Source organism: Zonotrichia albicollis, chromosome Z (assembly GCF_047830755.1).
Source record: "Zonotrichia albicollis isolate bZonAlb1 chromosome Z, bZonAlb1.hap1, whole genome shotgun sequence".
In the NCBI taxonomy this organism is placed as follows: Eukaryota; Metazoa; Chordata; class Aves; order Passeriformes; family Passerellidae; genus Zonotrichia; species Zonotrichia albicollis.
This window is the reverse complement of record NC_133860.1, coordinates 74,295,187-74,315,952: the sequence shown is the minus strand read 5'-3', so window position 1 is coordinate 74,315,952 and position 20,766 is coordinate 74,295,187. Positions and strand designations below refer to the sequence as shown.

Sequence of the window (20,766 nt, the reverse complement as noted above, 5' to 3'; positions counted from 1 at the left end):
CTTCATTACCTTTCTGCTGTGACTATTTGTATATATGGATTCAACATATGGAGATTTTTAATAATATTTGATGTAATTTCTGCTTTGAAATGAATGCATGTTTGTGTAGCATATATTTGTTTTTGCTAGTCATTGAGGCACCATACTGTTGTTTGTTTTTGTTCATTGGAAAAAATGCTCAATATAAGTTCTGATATTCTTCCATGGGAAAAAGTAGTATTTTCTGTAGTGCATTAAACACAGCTGTTCCTGTGTGTACTACAACTCTTATGCAGGGAAATATTTAATCTTTCAATTAATGTGTATGTTTCTTTTGGATTTCTGTAGAAAGAACAAAGGGATCCTGTTTTCTTCTTGAAGTTTGGGTTCTCAGACAAGAGGTTTATATCATTTCTTAGGCAGATATGAGTAATGCTTGAATGCCAGCAAGATCTAAGACCCAGGCAGTGCTGGATGTGCTGATCAGTGTCTATGAGAACCTCACTTTGTGGTTGTGAATGGTTTGATGTGTTCAGAATTGCCTCCTAAAATGGAGACTTTTAGTCTTACATAACCTAGTACGTCATATACTTACACCCGGCTCTGGAAAACATGTAATTTCTGCAATAGCTTACGACCGATGTTATCTGAAAAATAACTCCCCAAAAGGTTGTTAGATGTAGGGAATTTCGAGTGTTTTGTTTTGTTGTTGATTGTTGTCTTTTTTCCCCTAAATAAATATTCCAGTGCATATGTTGCAAGGAAATGTCAATGAAAAGGATATTTGAACTTTAGAACATCTACACTTGGTACTTGACTGTGTTTTATTTATCGTACTGGCAGGAGAATCTATTAGCCAACAAGATTACCCAAAATCGTTCCACTCTGCAGTACTTTAGCAGAATAATAGTTAAAGGTAGCACACATTTTGCAGGATGGGTTGCATGAGAGGTGTAACCCTTGTTCCAGAGCATATGATGTAAATGGATAAGAAATAAATAGAAGAGAAAAATAATGCCACATAAAGATTGAGCTCCGTTCCTGAGTTAACACAGTAGTTACACGAATAGCAGAGGTGGAAATTAGAAACCACTGGGCAGACTCCAATCTGCTGTGGTCTTCTTTAGGATAACCTGTGTAGTATATGAATACACAGCCACTACATTCAAAGCATTTTGTGTGATTTTATTTTTCTGTTTAAAAAGTATTATTTATACTGCTGCAATACCTCTGAATGGATAGCATGTTGAAGGACTTAATGGCTTTGGTTTTGCAGTATGATCATGTTGTTTTTAAGCTTATTTATCTGGACAAGGAGGAAATATTTGATCTTAAAAATACTTTAGGAGGTATCAACAAAGCTACCTGCTCTAAACATGGGGACAGGTATCATCAGTGGATCCATTTTTTTGGTAATGGTCTTATCAGTGCAAAAAGGCCACTATTGTAACTATCAGGCTAGAAATGTAATTTTGCCCTTAGATTTTACTAACCTAGAGGAAACAAAAAACAAGATACAGTGGTCATCAGGTTACCTGGATATATTATAAATATCTGACAGCAGGTGTAAAATGGAATATAATAGTGCATATAAGTGTATAAGAACTCTTGCATAAAAATGTACATAAAAGATGAAGAAAATCTGTACACCTAACAATGTCTGTGGTGTTTTGGAAAGCTGCTTTGGTTTTAACTGAATAGATGTTAGGAACAGTCCAAACAACTATGATCCTTGCTTATACATTAAAGCTGAGTTTTTTTATGTCATGACATTTTCCTTAGTGCTTGTGGTTAAGAAGGTAGTTGGTGTGTGTCACAGTCCTAGATATTCAATAGAAATATTTAGTAAGTAATGGTACAACTAATGTTGTACCAATAAAGTACCAGCTGGCTGTAATTTAAATGTACAAAATTAAATCTCTAGAATATAAATCTTATTTATAGAATCAGAGAATGGTTTGGGTTGGAAAAGCCCCTAAAGATCATCTTGTTCCAACTCCCTTACCATGGCAGGGACACCTCCCACTACATGAGGTCACTCAAAGCCACGTCCAACCTGTCCTTGAACGTGACCAGAGATGGGGCATCTACTTGTGATGAGGGCTAGCTCTTCCAGGTTTCACTGCCTTCACAGTGAAGAATTTCTTCCTAACATCTAATCCAAACCTGCTCTCTTCAATCTGTACCTATTCGTCCTTGTCCTGTCATTGCAGTTCCTGATGAAGGGTCCCTCTCCAGTTTCCCCCCAGGCCCCTTCACATCCTGCAAGGCTGCCATGAGGTCTCCACACAACCTTCCCTTCTCCAGGCTGGACATTCCCAACTGTCTCAGCCTGGCATTGTAGGGGATGTGCACCAGTCTGCTTATTGACTTCATGTTCCTCCTCTGCACTTGCTCCTACAGTTCCATGTCCTCGTGTTGGGGACACCAGAACTGGACACAGCCCTGCTGTGGGGTCCCACCAGAGCAGAGCAGAGCAGAGCAGAGGGGCAGAATCCCCTCCCTTGCCCTGCTGGCCACGCTGCTTTTGGCACAGCCCAGGGCACGTCTGGCTTTGTGGGCTGTGAGCACACGCTGCTGGCCCGTGTGGAGTTTTCCATCTGCCATCCCCACCAAGTCCTGCCCCACAGGGCTGCTCCCAATCTCTTCTCTTCCTGCCCTGTGGGAGTGCCTGGGATTGCCATGACCCGGGTGTCACTTGCACTCTATTGAACTTCTTGATGTTCCCACAGTCCCGCTTTCCAAGCCTGTCCAAGGTCCCTGTGGCTGGCATCCCTTGCCCCGGGCATGTCCCTGCCCCACACAGCACGGCGTCATCAGGGAGCTTGCTGAGGGTGCTCTCGATGCCACTGTCCCTGTCACCAGTAAAGGTGTTGAACAGCATCAGCCCCAGATCTGACCCTGGGGATCACTGCTGGCCTCCGGTCTGTGTGTGGACAAGGAGCTTTTTGCCAAAACTCTTTCCATGCAGTCGTCCAGGCAGCTGTTCATCCACCAAATGGTCCATCCAACAAACCTGTGTGTCTCCAATTTAGAGGCAAGGATGTCCTGTGAAAAAGTGTCCAAAGCTTTGCATAAGTACAGGTAGACAGTGCCAATTGCTCTGCCCTTATCCACCAGTGCTCCCTTATTCACCAGCAGCTCCATCACAGAAGACAAGATTTCCCCTCTGTAAAGCCATGCTGCCTCTCTCCAGTCACCTCTTTGTTTTCCATGTGTCTTAGCATGGTTTCCAGGAGAATCTGCTTCATAAGCTTGCCTGGCATAGATTTAAGGCTAACTGCTCTATATATCCCCAGGTCTCCACTTTACCTTTTTTTAAAATGAGGATTACAGCTCCCTTTTTCCAGTCATCAGGAACTTCACCTGACTGACATGATTTTTCAAGTATGATGGATAGGGACATAGCAATTCGTCTACCACTTCCCTCAGAACTCTCAGAATTTAATTTAATGTTAACTTTTCCTTATCTCTGAATTACCATCTTCAATATGTTACATCTAGCCTGAAAAAATGTCTTAATTCCTACTGGGAAGATGCAATCTACCTAACTCTGCATAAAGGGTTTTCTCTTATAAAGGTACCTAATGTCTCAGAACTTATGGCACTTAAGTAAATATAGTTCTTTTGACTGAACCTAATCAAAATATTTCTTATGCCTTTTAAAAATTAAGTGCAAACCCATAATATTTTAATAGTGTTCATTTGAAACTGTAAAATAATTTTCAATACTTACCTTTCTTTAGACATTTCAGAATTGCCTAATTTTTCAAACACAGATTATATTTTTCATACATTTTACAGCACTTTCTAAAGTTAAAAAGACATGCTTTTTACCTTATTTTCAGGTATTCAGGTCCAGTTTTTTAGGCCCGAACCCCAAGTCTACATTCACAACTTACATTTGCTTTGCCAAAAGGGAAAATATTGACTCTAGAATAATATGTCTCAGTATTAAAATATGAGTTGGGGCTTTATAGTCTACATGCATAATTTTCTTTTCACTAATAGCCCAGAAAATGAAACAACTGTTTGTTCAGTGCTGTCTGAAAAAAGATTTTGAACAGCAGTGTTTCTGATGAGATTCATGGTATCTTTCAATGCATAATGCATACACCAGATGTCTCATGTGCTTAACATCTCACCAACCATGTTCTTTTGAGTGGTGGAACTGCATTTTTCTTTGAATCAAAGCCAGCCAAGATGACCTCCATAGGATAGCAGCAGAAGGAGGCACTTGATCTGTCTTTCTAGTTCTTCTCTGTGCATCCTGCCAGCTGCACTGGAAAAATTCACTTTTTACATCTTTACATCTAAGGACCACTTCAAAATACCAGGTACAAAACATTTCATTCCTGCTGCCACAAGTACTACAGTTATAAGAAAGGGATTGAGGTTTATAAGGATGAGATGAGGTGAGGACTCTTCAAAGTGGATTGTTGGCAGTGAAAGAAATGCTTTAGTAGTTGAGGCATTGTGCCATTGACCTGAGCAGAATTTCTGATATATGGGGGGAATGAGGGGAGGAGGGAAGAGAGAGGGGGAAAGGAAGAAGAAAGGGAGAGAGGGGGGAGAGGGAAAGGGAGAGGAAGAAAAAAGTATTCCTGTCTTGTAAACCCCAGAAGACATTGTGAAAGGAAGGTACAGCAAATAAGACAGGGGTTTTTTTCCCTCTTGTCTTGAGGTTTGGATCAGATTTTCCATATATAGCCAAAATCACTATAGAAATAATTTATGAAATATATAAATTTAAATTAAATATTCCATATAATTTTTAGTAAGATGCTCGCTCAACTGAAAACTCTTTTCACGAAAGCCAAAAAGCAAAACCAGGCTTCAAAGGCTAAACATCAACAAGTCTTTTAAAGGAGTGAATCATTTTGACTTTATCTTTGTTGGAAATTTGTGGTAGCTGTACTGAATCTTGACTGCAGTTTGTAATTTGCATGGCTGAGGCAGACAGTTACTCCCCCACCCAGCTTACCACTGTGTTTTCCAAATCTGTTTTCTACTCCCTGCACAATGTATTCTACTACTGTAGTTTACTTCTGTAAGGCAATTATTGACTTACCTAGGAAAACAGACGTCTCCAGAATTTCACCTTCCACCTGTCATTTATACCTCTGAAAGTCATGCCTCTCTTTTGTATTAAAAACAGCAAAACTAACTTTATCCAAAGGAAACCTATGCCACAGATGCAGAAGCATCTGGACTGAGTACACAGAAGAGGGACTGGACCACCTGCAGTAAAAACACAGTGTTGTGGTCCTGAGTACTGCACCATGTACCTTGTGGGATGCCGAAATTCTCTTTTAATAGTTCAGTTTTAATATTGCTGGGAATGCAATGTTACAGCCAAATAAGCCCAGCAGTTTTGTGGAATATGCAAAAGCAGAAGAAAAAGCAGAGTAAAAGCAAAGAAAACTTTCTGTTTCTGTGTGTTATTAGCTAGCTGATCTGCAACAAGAAGCAGAATTGGAGCAGCAGGTACTTGTGCCAAAAAAATGAGCTAATGGTCTTACAGGGACAAAAATTTAATAGTCTTAGCTTGAAAAAACATCTGCAGTCTTGTTTTTTGCCCCACTCAAATGATTATCTCCATCAAATCTGCTGGAAATACCTGAGCTAGAGATTTCCTGGGATTTTTTTTTTTTTTGGAGCGGGCACTGTATATCATTGCAAACATTCAAACATTAGCTGAAAATTCTGCTTCTTTACCTTTGCTTCTCATGCTTCTCATGCATTCCCAATTTATTAATTTCTTTTTGGACTGGAAGGCAGATAGATAGCTTTCTTTGAAATAAGTGACTTTGATCACATTCAGCTTTAACTGTAAAACAACTGACCATCTGTGTAAACACGTAATATTACATTGTTTGCTTTGAATTTTGTTAAACAGCTCTCTTGGCAATGATCCTATTATGATAATATGAGTGTACAATTATTGTTAAATCAGTTAATTATTTATTTAAAAATACTTAGCTACAGTTTGCTTACACTGTCTGAAATACGTTAGTCATAATCACTTGAAGGGTTCAGTTTTAGATGTCTAATAAACAGACAAAAGTTTAATATATAGAATAAAAAATGAAATAAAACTGTTTTTGTATATACTTCTCAGGTGCCCATGTAGCATTTTATTGAAAGGAATCTGAAAAAAATTGTATTCTTAAATATTAAAATAAAATATTATTTTAATTAAATTACTAAAATATATTGTGATACACTGTGAGCTGAGGTCATTTAAGCAAACATTAATTTTAAAGCTTTATGGTTCATAGCAGTTACTTTCTCTGTTAACACAGTTTGCTGATTTATTACTTTTATTTATTAGTGGTGTACACTTACCATGGGCTGTATCCTGTGACGTGTTTTGCCCAGTACATCCAGATGGAAAAGATCAGATTGATTTCCAAGAAGCTTTCAATAGGGTCACTATTGCAAAATGTTTTGTGCTGTCTCATTCTTGGAAAAATGTCTGTAGTACTCTTATTTCCTGTTGTTATGTGCAGCTCACCAGCAGGGTGGGGGCGAGGTGGGAGCTTGTGCACTTGAGACCTCCCAGCAGAAAAAGATGCAAACTTTCTAATAATAATCATCTTTACCTATAGCATTGTTTTCATCCTGGCAGATAGTTCAACCTGTTGCATGAACAGCACATCTTTCAAGGATAGGATTTATCAACAGAAAGAGTATTGCAGGTGTGTCTGAAAGCAGGTCTATTGCATTAGCAGCTTTCCATTTTTTTTGAGTATAAAAAGCAGAGAATGCTGTCATTTCATCTAAAATTTGCTATAATTTTGTATTTAATCCTCTAGTTCTGTTCATCTGTGTTGAAATTGTATTTTAAAAACTGTCCAACAGGAGTAAGTACTTCCAGGTTAATATAAATTTCTTGCACATTTCATTTGGGTTTAAATGTAACTTTGGAGCTGTAACCTAAATGGTGCTGAAATACTAAAATATGGATGCCATCTAGACTCAAAGGAGTATTTTACTAATAAAATCCTTTAAGTCATAATGTCCAACAGCCTAACATGTGGTCTCAGAAAAGACATATTGGCTGTCCTTGGAGAACAGGGTTTTTTTGTTTTAGTACAAAAGGATGATAAACATTTATTTCTGGAGCCTATTTTAGAGGGTCAGAGGAAAAGGAAGGATGCCAATTAATACTCTGCATAGTGAGCTGGTTTATTTAAAATCAGAGAAATACACCCAGTTCTTAAGACAGGCATTAACAAAAGAATTGCAGTGGAATTGTTTTATCAGCTTCTCAGCAAGTTTATTTTGGGTGTGCTAAATATTTAATTCAGAGCTATAATGTTACAAGGTTGTTTGTTTGTTTTTTTAACAATAGCTGTTATTAATGTATTTGAAAAGTGTACCTAGGAAAGTATTTATGAAAATATGTGATTTTTCTAGTCCTACAAAGGAACTTCTAGTCTCCACAGTTGCCATGGTTAGCATTAATTAACATACTTTTAGGAACTCCTACATTCTGTTTACCTTAATAGTTAAGAGCTTGGACAAATATTTAGCATTCATTTAAATTAATATGATTTCTAATTAAGCAAATCACTGTATTTGTAGTCGTTGTGAATGGCCATTTATGTCAAAGATTGTTATGTAGGGAGTAAAATCTCTAAGGTTTTGTGCTATTGCATTTACAGCTGGTTTACAACATGTTTATTCAGAAAACATTAGCAATAATGAGAATGCAAAGATTAACCATTCCTCGGTTTTTGTCAACATGCAGGTATCTTCAATTTTGTTACATTTTGAGAAAGAAAAGCAGTAGTAAGCTGCAAGGCGTATAACTGAAACATATAAACAAGGATTTAATATTAATTCCCAAAAGTTTTCTACAGGGAAGACCTTTTACTTTTATTACATGCATATTTAAGCATAGAATTCTGATTAGCAATTTGTCTTTTGAATTTCCTTCTTTGTGCCAATGAATTTAAAAGAATTGTAGGCAAAATTATCTCTCAGATGTATATTGGATATGCCCAGCTTCATCTTTTTTTTTTCTTATCTAATAATATTATGATAAAATTTGGATATTCTTTTTAAATAATCATGCAGGCTGCATCTACCATGTCAAATCTAAATTTGAAGAGTAAGAAAAAGAAAGGAGTATAATTGACATCAGTCAATTACAGTAGAGGAAAAATTGCTGATTTCCCACTAAGTTCCGGTTTTCTTTGTGAGTCGTGAAATCAAATTTTCTTATATTTTATAAGGCAGGCTTCATTAATTCATTTGTTTAGTACTTAAAAGCTTTTTTTTAATTTCCTAGTCCTGAGTATTTTTTCAGTGTTCAGGACAAGCTGTACCAGCCCTGCTTGCTGCTCTCACAATCTGCTTTTGAAGAGAGTCCAGGGTAGCTCTGGGTTAACTCGGCTGGCTGGTTAGCACTGCTGCCCATGGAGACATGCATTGTGCTTGCTTTTCCAGCTCTGTGAACTGGTTTGCTGTGCTTGCGCAGTGCCGAGCCTGAGCTGCAGTTTGTCTTTCAGCCTTGCTAACGAGCTACACGTGAAATCATTGCACTTCTTGCCAGAGTTAAGACAAGTGTCATCATTCTGTGATGATCCAGGTGTGACACAACAGATTTATTCTGCTTTATTTTTAGTGAAATTAAAAATAATTTTCCTATAAATTTCCTATATTTCCAGATATGAGATGATGTGAGTATGTCACTCATTTCCAGTATTTCACTGGAAGTGTGAAATTCTGTTGCCATTAAAAATGAATGAGACTGAATCAAAGCTGACTTGTTCCGATTAATATTTTAGAATGGCTATTTTTTGTTAAAAATATTATTTGAACTTGCTTTTTTCAGAAGGACTTTTTGTTTGTTTTTACTTTATTTTCTCAGGGTTCTGTTTGTTTATCATAGTTTTATCAGGCTTCTTCTGTGTGTGACAAGAATTGTAATTGTACTATTCATCATGAATACATGCTGCATATCTGCCTTCATGTCTCTGTTCTTCCAAACAACATCCCTATGAGATTTCATCCAAAAGTGTTCACAGGAAAATTGCCACGGCTATGTCAAATTCTTAAATGGGAACATGAGGAGCAGCTTGCTGTAATTTCTTTTCTTTTTTTTTTTTCCTTATTATTTTGTCATGGAAGAAAAGACTTTTAAAAAAAAAAAATATTTTGAATGTGGGCTTCCTAGTTTCCTTTCCCTGAACTGCTAATTCAGAATCATGATTTTCATGGCCATTTTAGATTCTCAGGAGCCCAACATAGTCATAAATTTTCACTTACATGTTTATTTCCAACCTAACTTGGTGTTCAGTCTATTTCAGAATGTAAGGGAACAGTTGAGTAATAGCTGTCACTGAAAAATAGGCATTTTGAATTTCATTTATTTACAGAGCCTAAGATGGAATGTACTGCGTCCAGCTCTTTGGTCCCCAGTATAGAAAGGACATTGATCTACTGGAGCAAATCCAGAGCCACTCAGGGGGTGAGAGGGATGAAGCACCTCTCCTGTGAGGAACAGCTGAGAGAACTGGGATTGTTCAGTGTGGGGAAGGGAAGGGAAGGCTGTGGCATGACCCCGCTGCAGCATTCCAGTGTCAGAAGAGGGATGGAGAGAGGCTTTTTGCCAAGGCATGTCGTGATAATACAAAAGAAATGGCTTCAAACTGAAAGGGAGTAGGTTTAGATTAGATCTCAGGAAGAAATCCATTTCTGCAAGGGTGGTGAGGCGCTGGAACAGGCGTCCCAGGGAACCTGGGGTTGCCCGCTTCCTGACAGTGTTCCAGGCCATGTTGGATGAGGCTTTTAGCAGACTGATCTAGTGGAAGGTGTTCCGCTCATGGGCAGGGGGTTGGAATTAGATGGAATTAGATTATCTTCGAGACCCTGTCCAGCCTAGGGTATCTGTGACAATGTGTTATTCTAAAGCATAATTCTAGTTTGCTGATGTTACTAATGTAGTCTTTGCCCAAAACTTTGTGGTGGCAAAGACTTGATGTCTGTAACTTTGGTTAGGATAGGGTTGATCTCTTGGATGCTCTAACATCCAAGGGCTTCACACCAGCCTTGCCCTTTCGAGCTACTGCAGTATGAGTGACTAAGCTGCTGACATACTCCTGTAAGAGAAAGCTGAACTAATCTGCAAGGAAGTTTGTATTTGCTCAAATACTGAATTAATCCCCAGTGCTTTGTTACAGGGTTTTAGCATAAACAGGCATTACTTATTAATACAGCTTCATATGCGAATATGCTGATGGATACATTGTAAAAATGAACAAAAAAACCAACCCACAGCCCAGTTGCAAGACTGAGAGAGATTCTGTAGCTGTAGTTTCACAAAACAGCTACAGCTTGAGTTTATGCAAGTTCATTAAGCTCTTTGTCTATAAAAGCATCTGGTTTTTATCTCAAGCAGGAAGAGGTGTAGGTGGCATTTCCGTGTAGTGAAGGTGGGTAACTGGAGGATACTTGGGCAGATGCCAAAAGTTGGCACAGGTTCTACCAGATATAGGCATGTTCACATGCTCACTGTAGATACATATGCCAAGATCTGCATAATACAACATCAGCTAGGAAGTTCTTGGGTGAGAAATTGAGAATGGAATAAGGTTCTACACAAATATTTCTGTGTGACTTTTCTAGTGTTCTGTCCTGAGCACTTGCTTTTTGTAATTTTTCACAATATTGTACTAAGTAGACCACTTGTCTCTCCTGATACAGCTTTTCTTTTGCATTCTTTTGGCAATTTTTTAGCTTACATGACATTATACACTTGTTTCTAGTCTAATTTTGGTTCTTTTTCTTGTTGACCTGGAAGCTGTATTCTCTGGGGATTGGGGGTAGCGAAAGGGACAGGTAGCAATGCAGAGAAGTTTGCTGCAGGAAAATACAAAAAATATGAGCATGGATGGAAGCTGAAATGCAAGCACCAGAGAAAACATTATTATTTTGCTGTTATGCAGCTTAAACTGTAAAGGGAGATATTGGTTCTCACTGTTAACAGGGACCTGTGTTTCATTCATTTTTAACTCTGGGGTAATTTGGAATTTACAGGCGCTTAATAAGGAAGAAGCTTTGTTTGTGTCCTTAGATATTACAGACCTAATCACAGAATATTCTGAGTTGGAAGGGACCCACAAGAATCATCAAAGCCAACTCTGAAGTGGATGGTCCATGCAGAGATCAAAGCCAGAACCCTGGCATTATTAGCAGCATGATCTGACCAGCTGGGCTAATCTCATGTTCCCTGTATATATTGAACTTCATTTTTGTCAGCAAAGGTCTAATAACTGTACAGGAAATCATAAGATAAAGTGATGGGAATATACATAGTTTGACAGTTTTTCTAGAAGATTCTGGTACTAATTGTAGCGAGTGAACAGTTTTTGTGGGATGAGAGGTGCAATCATGAGATGTTAGAGCTGCTGATATAGCATATTTCCCAGTCCTTTACTTAAAGCAAGAGCAGTCTCTTCATGGTAGAGCTGATTGCTCTTATTCTTAATTACATATTTATTTTTGTGGCTTGTCAGGTAGCTAAGTTTTGCACAAAAGGTGCAATATTTGTCTTTGTCAAACTTTGCAAGTTTTTGGGATTGCTTTAAAAATAAAAAAAGAAAATATATTTTATTCCATTTATTTTGTCCCCCAATTTTTTCATTTCACCACAAAATTATTTTACCTCTGAACAAGAACTAGTCTCATAACATGATTTGATTTTGGTTGATTTAAAATCAAATTCAGCATCTGTCCACTACTATTGATTTTCTGGTAAGCTTCAGCAAACTTTTAAATCTCGTAGCTGCACATAGCTATGGTGTAGTACGAAAGAATACTACATGAATTATACCTATTCCATCTCAGAAGTAATATCACCTAAGTTCCATCTTGTTTATGCAGCTTTTTTGAGAGCCACTAGCCTGTACAGAAGCAAGTAAGGAAAAAAAAAGAAAAAAAAAAGAAATCTAGTTTGTAAATCCATGTGAATCTTTGAAAAACATTTTAAAAAGGCTAATGGGTGAACATCTTAAGAAATATGACACCTTTTTACTTCTGTGAACTTTAAAAATCATGAATCTTTAAATGTATATTAATTTCCTTCCTGAAAAGCAATTTGCTTTTTTATTTAAGTGTTGCAAAAAAAGCTCAACAATTGTATGTGGTGGATTGAGGGCAGACAGTCGATTCTATATTCACTGAACATTGGGACCTTCCTTAAATAGGAGGTAAAACAAACCTAGTGAAGCATTTATTGTAAGGAGACAGCAAAACTCTCCATAAATGTACTTTGGATGTATATTAGATAATCACACAAAGAAGCAGTGAAAAAAAGTGTTTGTGACTAATTTTCTGAGAAGTTTATTAATACAAGCAAGAAGTACATGTTACTTTCTGTGTCTTGTTTTAGTCTTATGATTACAAGTTAGATTCTTGGAATGAGATCCTGGCATCTTGTGAGAAATACAGAGTTTTGAGTATTGGTATAATGAAGTCAGGACATTTGCCCGCAAAAGGCCTTCAACAGGGGAGCTAAAAACTAGACAAAACTTACAAGTACAGCTCAAACAATGGAAATATTAGGTCAGAACAGGCTGCTTTTAATAATCACAAGACTTTTTCTTGGACTAGATTCTGAAGTTCTTTTAAACAGGAACTGCAATTTGACCTCAGTGGAAAAGCAATATGTTATGCTAGCTCTGTAGTTTTAAGCAACTTTATATAAAAATTTGGTAACACTGAGGATTGGGTTAACTGTAAAATGTCTTTGCATTGCAAATGGTTTGCAACTTCAGTGGGGATTTTGGTTTTTTTTTTTTTTGTTGTTATTTGGTGTTGAATAGATTTTTTTCCTTTTTACCTGAACTTGATTTTACTGGTTAATTCTCCATGCTCTGTTAGTTGCAGCACAGAATTTCTGAGTCCAAATGCATGTTGCTAAGGGTGTAATCTTGTATTTTGGCAGAGAAATCCAACTCTGGGTACCTAATATTGCTAAGATAATTAGGTATCTTAGATGAGATAAGAATAGACTGATGTCCTGGTTCATTCAGGAGTGTCACATTGGATTCTACAAAGCTTGAAGCCTCAGGATACTGCTGGCAGGGTAGAAGTGGGCATATCTGCACAGCTCAAATCCAGTTAAAGGCTAAGGGGCTCCTTGAACTATATAATTAGGTATCTCCAATATTTGTGCATGTGAATCAAGTCCTGTTTTATTCAGAAATGAAAGAATGGACACATTTCTGCACAACTAGAGCATCTTTTCTTTTTATCTTTTTTTTTTTTTTTTTTTTTAATTAACATTGTCTCTCTTACTTCCATAGAGGATGCACTGTGAAACAAGGGGTTGTTTTTTTTTTTAACTACAACAGTTTCTCTGTGTTAGTCATGAGTTCTCGTGTTGCTTTTTCATCTTATTTGAATTTTACCTTCTGGGACAAAAAAGCAGAAGAAAGGAATAGCACACAGACTCACAAATAGTGGTGGGAATGAATCTAGACAGATAAACTGTGTTGTTGTGTCAGAGCCATTTCATGCTGGATTTATGTTCTACAAACGGATAAGTGACAAAAAAAATTTTGATGTGTACTACACATTTGCCTAGAAGGCATGAGATAAACTCTGTAGTCATTAACTTGAAGGGTAGTTCATAAACAGACTTTCCTGTTACTCTTGAGAAAATTTTTTGCTCTGCTATGCATAATTTTTCTGTTTCTTAGCCTGCCAAGGAATTTCTTTGGTTTATGTTGCATCAATCCATTCTATCATTGTTGTAATTTAAGAAAAGATGATAGGATGCAGTAGGATATTTATATATATATAGGCAGACCCTTATATTTACACAAATCCATCCAGAGGGATGTTTAAATTTCAGGCTTACTGCCCAGAACTTGACTTTTTTTTTCTTTGTTCCTGTTTCCTTCTGAGAAATTCTCTCTGCCTTATTTTGCTTATGTAATGGAAGGTGATAATAAGAGTTCTTTCACTTGTAAGCTGTCATTCTTGGAATGAATTTTGGTACAGATGGGATTTGTCTACCTTTATTCTGAAATTTTCCTGAGTTCTTATATGCCATGCCCTGGAGGGGATGTGTGGGATCTGGCAGCTACTAGAGTTCAACTGTAGAACTGTAGAACTGTAGATTTAAACTTGTAGAATAATTTTTTTAATCCTTAATATTTCAAGGATTTAATGTCTCCAGTTTAAGGGTATATATTTTCTCTTTTTTTCTTTTTTTTTTTTTTTTGAGAAAAAATAGAAATTTAAATGTAACATGATACTTGACTTAGAATATTGAATAAATTAGTTGTTTGAAACACTTTTAGAGAAAAATTATTGTAAAGTTTTTTCAAAGATGCTTGAAAGCTCTCTGAATGATGCTTATTTGCATGTTTGCTGGTTTTAGGAGAAGGAGACCACTAAACTGAATTGAGGCATATGAATTTTTATGAATTTTGTATTACGCAACTCAGCTTACAGTATGAGCAGTGAAAGCTGGAGTGCTTTTTCATTTTATGGTGGTTTTGCTTTTATTATTTACCTTTTACTTCTGGACACATAAGTGGGGGACTGATCTGACTGAATAAAGAATCACTGCCTTCAGTAGTGGCTTTCATGTTTTTTGCAGTTATTATGTGGCTCATATGCCTAAAAATAGTTTGAAATTAGTAGTATCAGCACCAAATTATTGAAAGCAGGAAATAGAAATGAAAGTTTCTGTGGCACAATGGCCACATCTGGTTTTTCATTTCAGATGTATTGGGTTGCCTCCTCCAGAACAACACAGGTCTCCCAGAAGGACCCAAAGCAACGGCACAGGTTTTTATTCATGCACCAGAGTTAGTTAGCAACATTTCAGCTACTGATTACTTTAGGTACACCCTGGGAGGCTGTGAAGGACAGAAATCAGTTTTTAAATGTGTCCCAGTGCTACTGCCTGTGGTATCTGTTGTAGTTATGTGTAGCTCATAACTACAGTTGTTCAACTGGGTACTGAGTTAAATGCATTTTGCAGGGAAGGCTCCTAGTAAACGCACCGTTGGTTTCATGCCATACCTAAAAATCAGTAGAAAAGGGATTCTTGAAGACTAGAAAAGATCTAGCAATGTAGAATCTAAAACCAGAATTCTGAGATGTAGAGGAAAACTTTAAATAAAGTGCATGAGTTCTTAAATACTTGTGAGTGAAAACCAAGCAACATTTTCTCTTTCAGCAAATGCTATTTCAGGATTTTTTTGGAGGATTTCAGATCTTATGGAAAATGCTCATAAAGGGAGATAACACAAAAGAGATTTTGTTTCTCATAGTCTCTTTTATGTTAAAAAAAAATGTCAGAAAACTGTGTATCAAACATATGATTCTACACATATAATATCACCTGTGCAGAGAATGCAATTTAAATCTGGAGTGTTTGAAAGGTCAGAGTTAAAAGATGCTCTGCAGAATTTTTGGGTTCAGAAGCTGTCATGTAGAAGCTAAAGCTGAACAATTTTGTCTCCCCCTGCACCGGAAGGCAAAGCATAATGCTGAAGAATTACACTTCACTCATTATGATATTACCAAGTAAACCCTGGAGGGAAAGAAAGGAAATTTCATTCTAGACTGTTTCAAGTTATATTTCTCTTGTATTCAGGTGATGAGCTAGCAAACTAGCCATCCTTATCATTATTGTTGTCGTCATTTTTATTATGATTATTTTATTACGTTGACAAGAAAAAAGAAATAATGGTCAAAAAAACTGGATGCTTCAGTTCTGGGGAAGACAAGCAGATAGCGGAGAATGGTTTAGTTTTTCTGTGCCTTCTCTGGTGTGTGCTTTTCTCACTGTTCTCACTCTGGCTATTGTGCAGGTGGTTGACCAGATTGACACACTGACATGTGATCTGCAGCTGGAGGATGAGATGACAGACAGCTCCAAAACAGACACCCTGAACAGCAGCTCCAGCAGCACAACGGCCTCCAGCCTGGAGAAGGTGAAGGTGCGGGGCAGCGCGCCGCTCATCAAGCCGCCCGCGCACCCCTCCGCCATCCTCACCGTGCTGCGCAAGCCCAACCCGCCCCCTCCGCCGCCTCGCCTGACGCCCGTCAGGTGCGATGAGCCCCCCAGGCTGCCTCCCTTGGCCAACCCGCTCAAGACCAATGGCACCCTGCTGCGGAACGGGGGCCTGCCCGCGGCGCCGGGCCGCGTCCCCAACGGAGATGTGTGCTGTGTGCCCAGCAGCGGCCTGGAGAAGGTGGTGATGCCGCCGCACAGGGCGGAGAAGGAGCGGTGTGCCCAGGCCGGAGCCAGGGAGCGAGTGCGGTTCAGCGAGAAGGTGCAGTACCACGGGTACTGCCCCGACTGTGACGTTCGCTACAACATCAAAAACAGAGAGGTGCACTTGCACAGCGAGCCCGCCCGGGCTGCGGGAAAGCTGCCACACCAGTGCCCTCCTCTGCCGCCTCCTCCACCTCCACTGCCTCCATTTCTTCTGGAAAATGGAGGGTTGGGGATAAGTCCCAGTAATAGCTTTCCTCCTCCAAGACCTGCAACTGTGCCTCCACAAACTGCGCCAAAACCCCAGAAGACCATCTTGAGGAAATCAACCACTACAACAGTGTGAAGTATGCCCCTTGTAATAACTCTTTGTTTTTTCCTATATATAAACATAAATAGGTAATGAGCACTTTCTACTTGAGCAATAAAAAGACCCAGTGTATTACACCCTGTGTCCAGTGAAGTGGCATAAAAATCACATGGTAAGTACAAAGAAGAATACTTGTTGGTCTTACTCTTTTGGCAAAGGGTGCTGGAAAAATACTCATTCTTTAGCACTGATGTTGTAAACATCTGTAGCAGTTTCTTATTTGTAACATGGTTTAAAAGACAATGAAAAGAAAGTTCAGTGTGAAAAACTGCATAGTGATATGTGATAGGTTTCAGTCTGATATAAGGGAATAACTATTTCTCTCCTGGGTTTTGGGACTTTTCAAATGTCTTTTGATGAAGCCAAGTGGAGTACCAGGTAACAGCCTTACTGAATTCTAGCAAATGCTTTTTTTCTCTTCATGCGTGCTTGAGCAAATTCACTGTGTGTGGAGTGGTTGCAGTGGGGGGTAATCACTGGACTCTCAGCAACTTGGTCTTTGGTGGGGAAGTATAATTGAAAAAAATAATTGAAATATGTGTTGGCGTGGCTCTGGAAAACCGAGTTGCATTTTGTTTCTCACTGTCTCAGTGCATCGCTCCTGGTGTAAAGTACCGAGTCTGAGATGAGCAGGGATTGTCCCATTAAGTTCCCCTTTTTTCTCCATCTGCAAAATGGTAGTGATATTGTATCTCACTGTGCAGTGGCAGTAGGCTGGAAAAACAAAGCCCAGTTCTGTGTTTTTCACAAAGCTTTTGTCTGGTGCAAATCTTCTTTTTGAAGGCAAAGAAAATGTTGCTTAAGGCCTCCAGGGACATCCACTTAATTCATGTAAAGAGCTTTGAAGTTGAAAAGCTCTGTGCAATTATGGAGCATTAACATGCAAAACAAGATATTTTACATGTTATCACATTTTGATGGTGAACCCAATTAATATTCTTACTAGTTGAAAAAAAGTCCTCAGTGTTTTTAATTATTTTATGACAGAATATCCTTTTATTCTCACAAAGAGAATTGCAGGGATTTAGTGTTTAAAAAAAATCCAGTCAATGAATAAATCTGATAAAAAATCTGTTATTTACAAAACATGTACCAAAATAGTCTCAATGGCCAACAGCAAATGCTATATTAAAAAAAAAAAAATGCTTATTTTAGCTGAAGTATAAAAATTACTTTATGGCAAAACAGAAAAAAAATCCGACAAAACAAATTTTGAATTTTAATTTCTATTTACATCTAGTAAATTAAACAGATATTGTGTTCTCCTGTATAGGTATTCTAGTATTTAAACCAAAATAATAAGGATAATTGTAACAAAAGTCCCATCAGATGACTACTGTTTGTAAATCTTTGCATTAAGCAAACATTTTATTTTGTGCAAATACACATCCAGGGTCTAAAGCCTCATGAAGTGTTCCCTGCATAAAAGGCAAAGAAAGGAAATCACCCTAAATTCTTAATCATGCTTTCCCCTCATGCCTGCCATGTGTTTTTCATGATGCACTTTACATTTGGTATTGTTTGACTGTACTTAATCCCACGGGAGCTGCTGCTGAGTGCAGCGAGTCCAGGCTGCAGCAGGAGACAGGAGACAGGAACTCATCCTGCATCTGTGCAGGATCTTTGCTGCCCAGATCAGGATTATGGCAGGTGGGTTCTGCTCATGTGCTGGAACTCCACAGCACCTCCCTTGCTCATACGTTGAAAACTGCATTTGAAATCACTGGAACAATGTGCAGACATACCCACATTGCATACCTGTAGGATTTTCTTTTAAAAAGAAAATTCCTGCTGTCCTTAAAATATCACTGCTCCACAGATCATACACCCGTTATGAGCTAGTTTAGTATTTTTTTTCATTCTTATGCAAGCTACTGTTTACAAGAAATACAATAATGATATTGCACATAAAATATTAAAGAAAATAATGCTGAGTAATTTTAGAGGGTGGTGGTGCATATGTCTTACCTCACTTGGCTTGGTTTTTTTGGTATGAGCTCACCTCTGACAGCAGAGTGCTGCATTTCTCCTCTGGGCTTGTCAGAGTCTTGTGAACATGTTAGCACCTCCAGACTGGATGCTTCACTCAGTGGATGTGGACTGACGTACATGTAAATTTCAGTTTTGTTACAGCTATCAACTCTGGAAAGCTTAAACAGCATCCAAGTTTCAGCAGTTAATGTTCAGTTTAGGTACCCAACATCTTATATCTCATACTTTGTCTTTTCCTTCAGAAGTGCTTTCTTGTCTCTTCCCCTACACCTCCTGAGTATCTTCATATGATATGGCTGTGCCATGAAAAGATGTGAGTTTTCAAATGCAGTGCTATCTCTGACCAGCAATGCAGCTTCCAAATGTGATGGAAAAACATTGTTTTTCAGCAAAGTTTTACAACCCAGTCTTTCTACAACATGTTCCAAGGTCTCTGTTAAATCATAATACAAACATTGAATCAGTTATATTTTAATGATAATGTCTCTGGCCTGTGCCCCATTGTAAGGTATTTTTGTCAGAGTACAAATTTCACATTAATAACATGTCAGAATAAAATTAAGGTTAAAACAGGTAAACTTGCAAAATGTGCAAAACAATTAAATTTTGCAGCACTGTTTGGAAACTGGTAATAGAAATGGCGTAGCAACAAATGCAGTAGTGTGTTTAGCCAGCAGTATTTTTTACTTTTATATGAGGAATGTAAAGTATGTGAAGCATTTTTGAACACCTGCAAAACAGTGTGCTTCACACTTTAGTGAGGAATACGCAATAAACTAACTGGACAGGATGTGTCTGCATTTGTAATGTAAATGTAATATTCTCTGAGATTATATTTAGTGTTTTGCAAATATATTTATACCTGAACAAAATGAATGTCCAGTAGCAGTACTCAGAGCTTTAATTCAGTGTTTGCCGCTCCATCAGTCTGCTGTATGGCTTTAGTTTCCTAAGTTATTTTAAAATCTCAACTGTCCAGATCTAGGCTTCCCAAATGCAAATAGGAAAGGTTGATTCTATCAGTTTAATGAAGGGAACAAGTTTAGGAAAGTTAGTATTAAAAAAATGAAAATTACCTTATTTGTAATAATGGCATTCATTAAAAAGGTTAACCCATGGATGCATTGCAAGAAAGGAAAACTTGGAGAGTAAAATCCAGTAACAGTTCTTTTGAAGGATGCAAGGTAGGAATCTTCAAAAAGATAATGTATCTTTCTGCCACCTGATAAAAGTCATTGTTCTTCCTTCTCTCTTGTTGTCTGAGTTGTTACACCTCTCATTGCATCATCAATTTTCTTAAAAACAAGAAAAAATTCCAAATCGTCATTGATGGTTTTTTTTTTTATTAAATCAATATCTTATTTAAAATGTGGTGTGATATAAGTCAAGTACACTACAGCTGTCGTTATTAGCTTTCTTCAGATACTTTGTTTATTGATTTTGAAGCAGAGAGAAGTATGACTCCTTTAATTTCCAGAGAGATTTTATGTGAATGTTTGCTCAGATCTCTTTCTTTCCGTGTTCTAATTATGGCTTTCCTTTCAGTAATGTCACAAACAGTAATCTTACATGTTCATTTAAAATCATACTGTGGCTGTTGTGTCACTTGTCTGATGCAGTCTTAAAGTAGGCATGAGTACTGGGCACATATTTTTGCACAGGCAGCATTTCTCACACCCCTGTCTATGTGCTGTGAGCCATGCTTTTTCAGGGGCAATATGTGTGTTTAGAAGCAAAATATCCACTGCTCAAACTAGTAATCATATTGAAGGCATAATGCTCACAGGTGCAGAAAGGTCTTGCAAGTGAGGTGTGCACAAAGGCATGTGGTAGAAATGTACGTGGTTAACCTTGCTAAGAACAATTGCTAGAATACTCAATCTGAAAAAAATATTTGGTATCTGTTACATAAACACATATTTTGTAGGGATATTTGTGATCTATCTCATGTAATATCTACATGCTGCAGCCTGAAGTTTCTGTGGCACAGACCTCAACTGAAGCAACAGCAGCACCAGCATCGTCAGCAGCCCTGGTGTTACTGGGTCAGTATCCTGTGGAGCAATGCTTGCAAGCTGCAGTACAGCCTCATCTTTGGTAACAGTTACATGTTGATGGGATTTAGTTGGCAAAAAGTAGCAGGGATTTTATCTCAATCACCTGTTTTATGGTG

The 20,766-nt window shown here is 37.9% G+C and overlaps 1 protein-coding gene across 4 annotated transcripts in view; it reads left to right on the top strand.

Annotated features, from left to right (window-relative positions):
• Window positions 1–20,766, top strand: part of PRR16 (proline rich 16) — a 153,404-nt gene that overhangs the window by 78,781 nt on the left and 53,857 nt on the right. For 3 of the 4 annotated variants that reach the window (XR_003380696.2, XR_003380698.2, XR_003380695.2), the window contains exon 2: window positions 15,825–16,713. Coding sequence is in view for 1 of the 4 variants with exons in the window: in XM_005488433.4 (XP_005488490.1) it covers window positions 15,825–16,577 (753 nt within the window). In the remaining 3 variants the exon portion in view is untranslated. The remainder of the gene's footprint in view (window positions 1–15,824; window positions 16,714–20,766) is intronic. The other variant, XM_005488433.4, reaches the window with a different exon arrangement.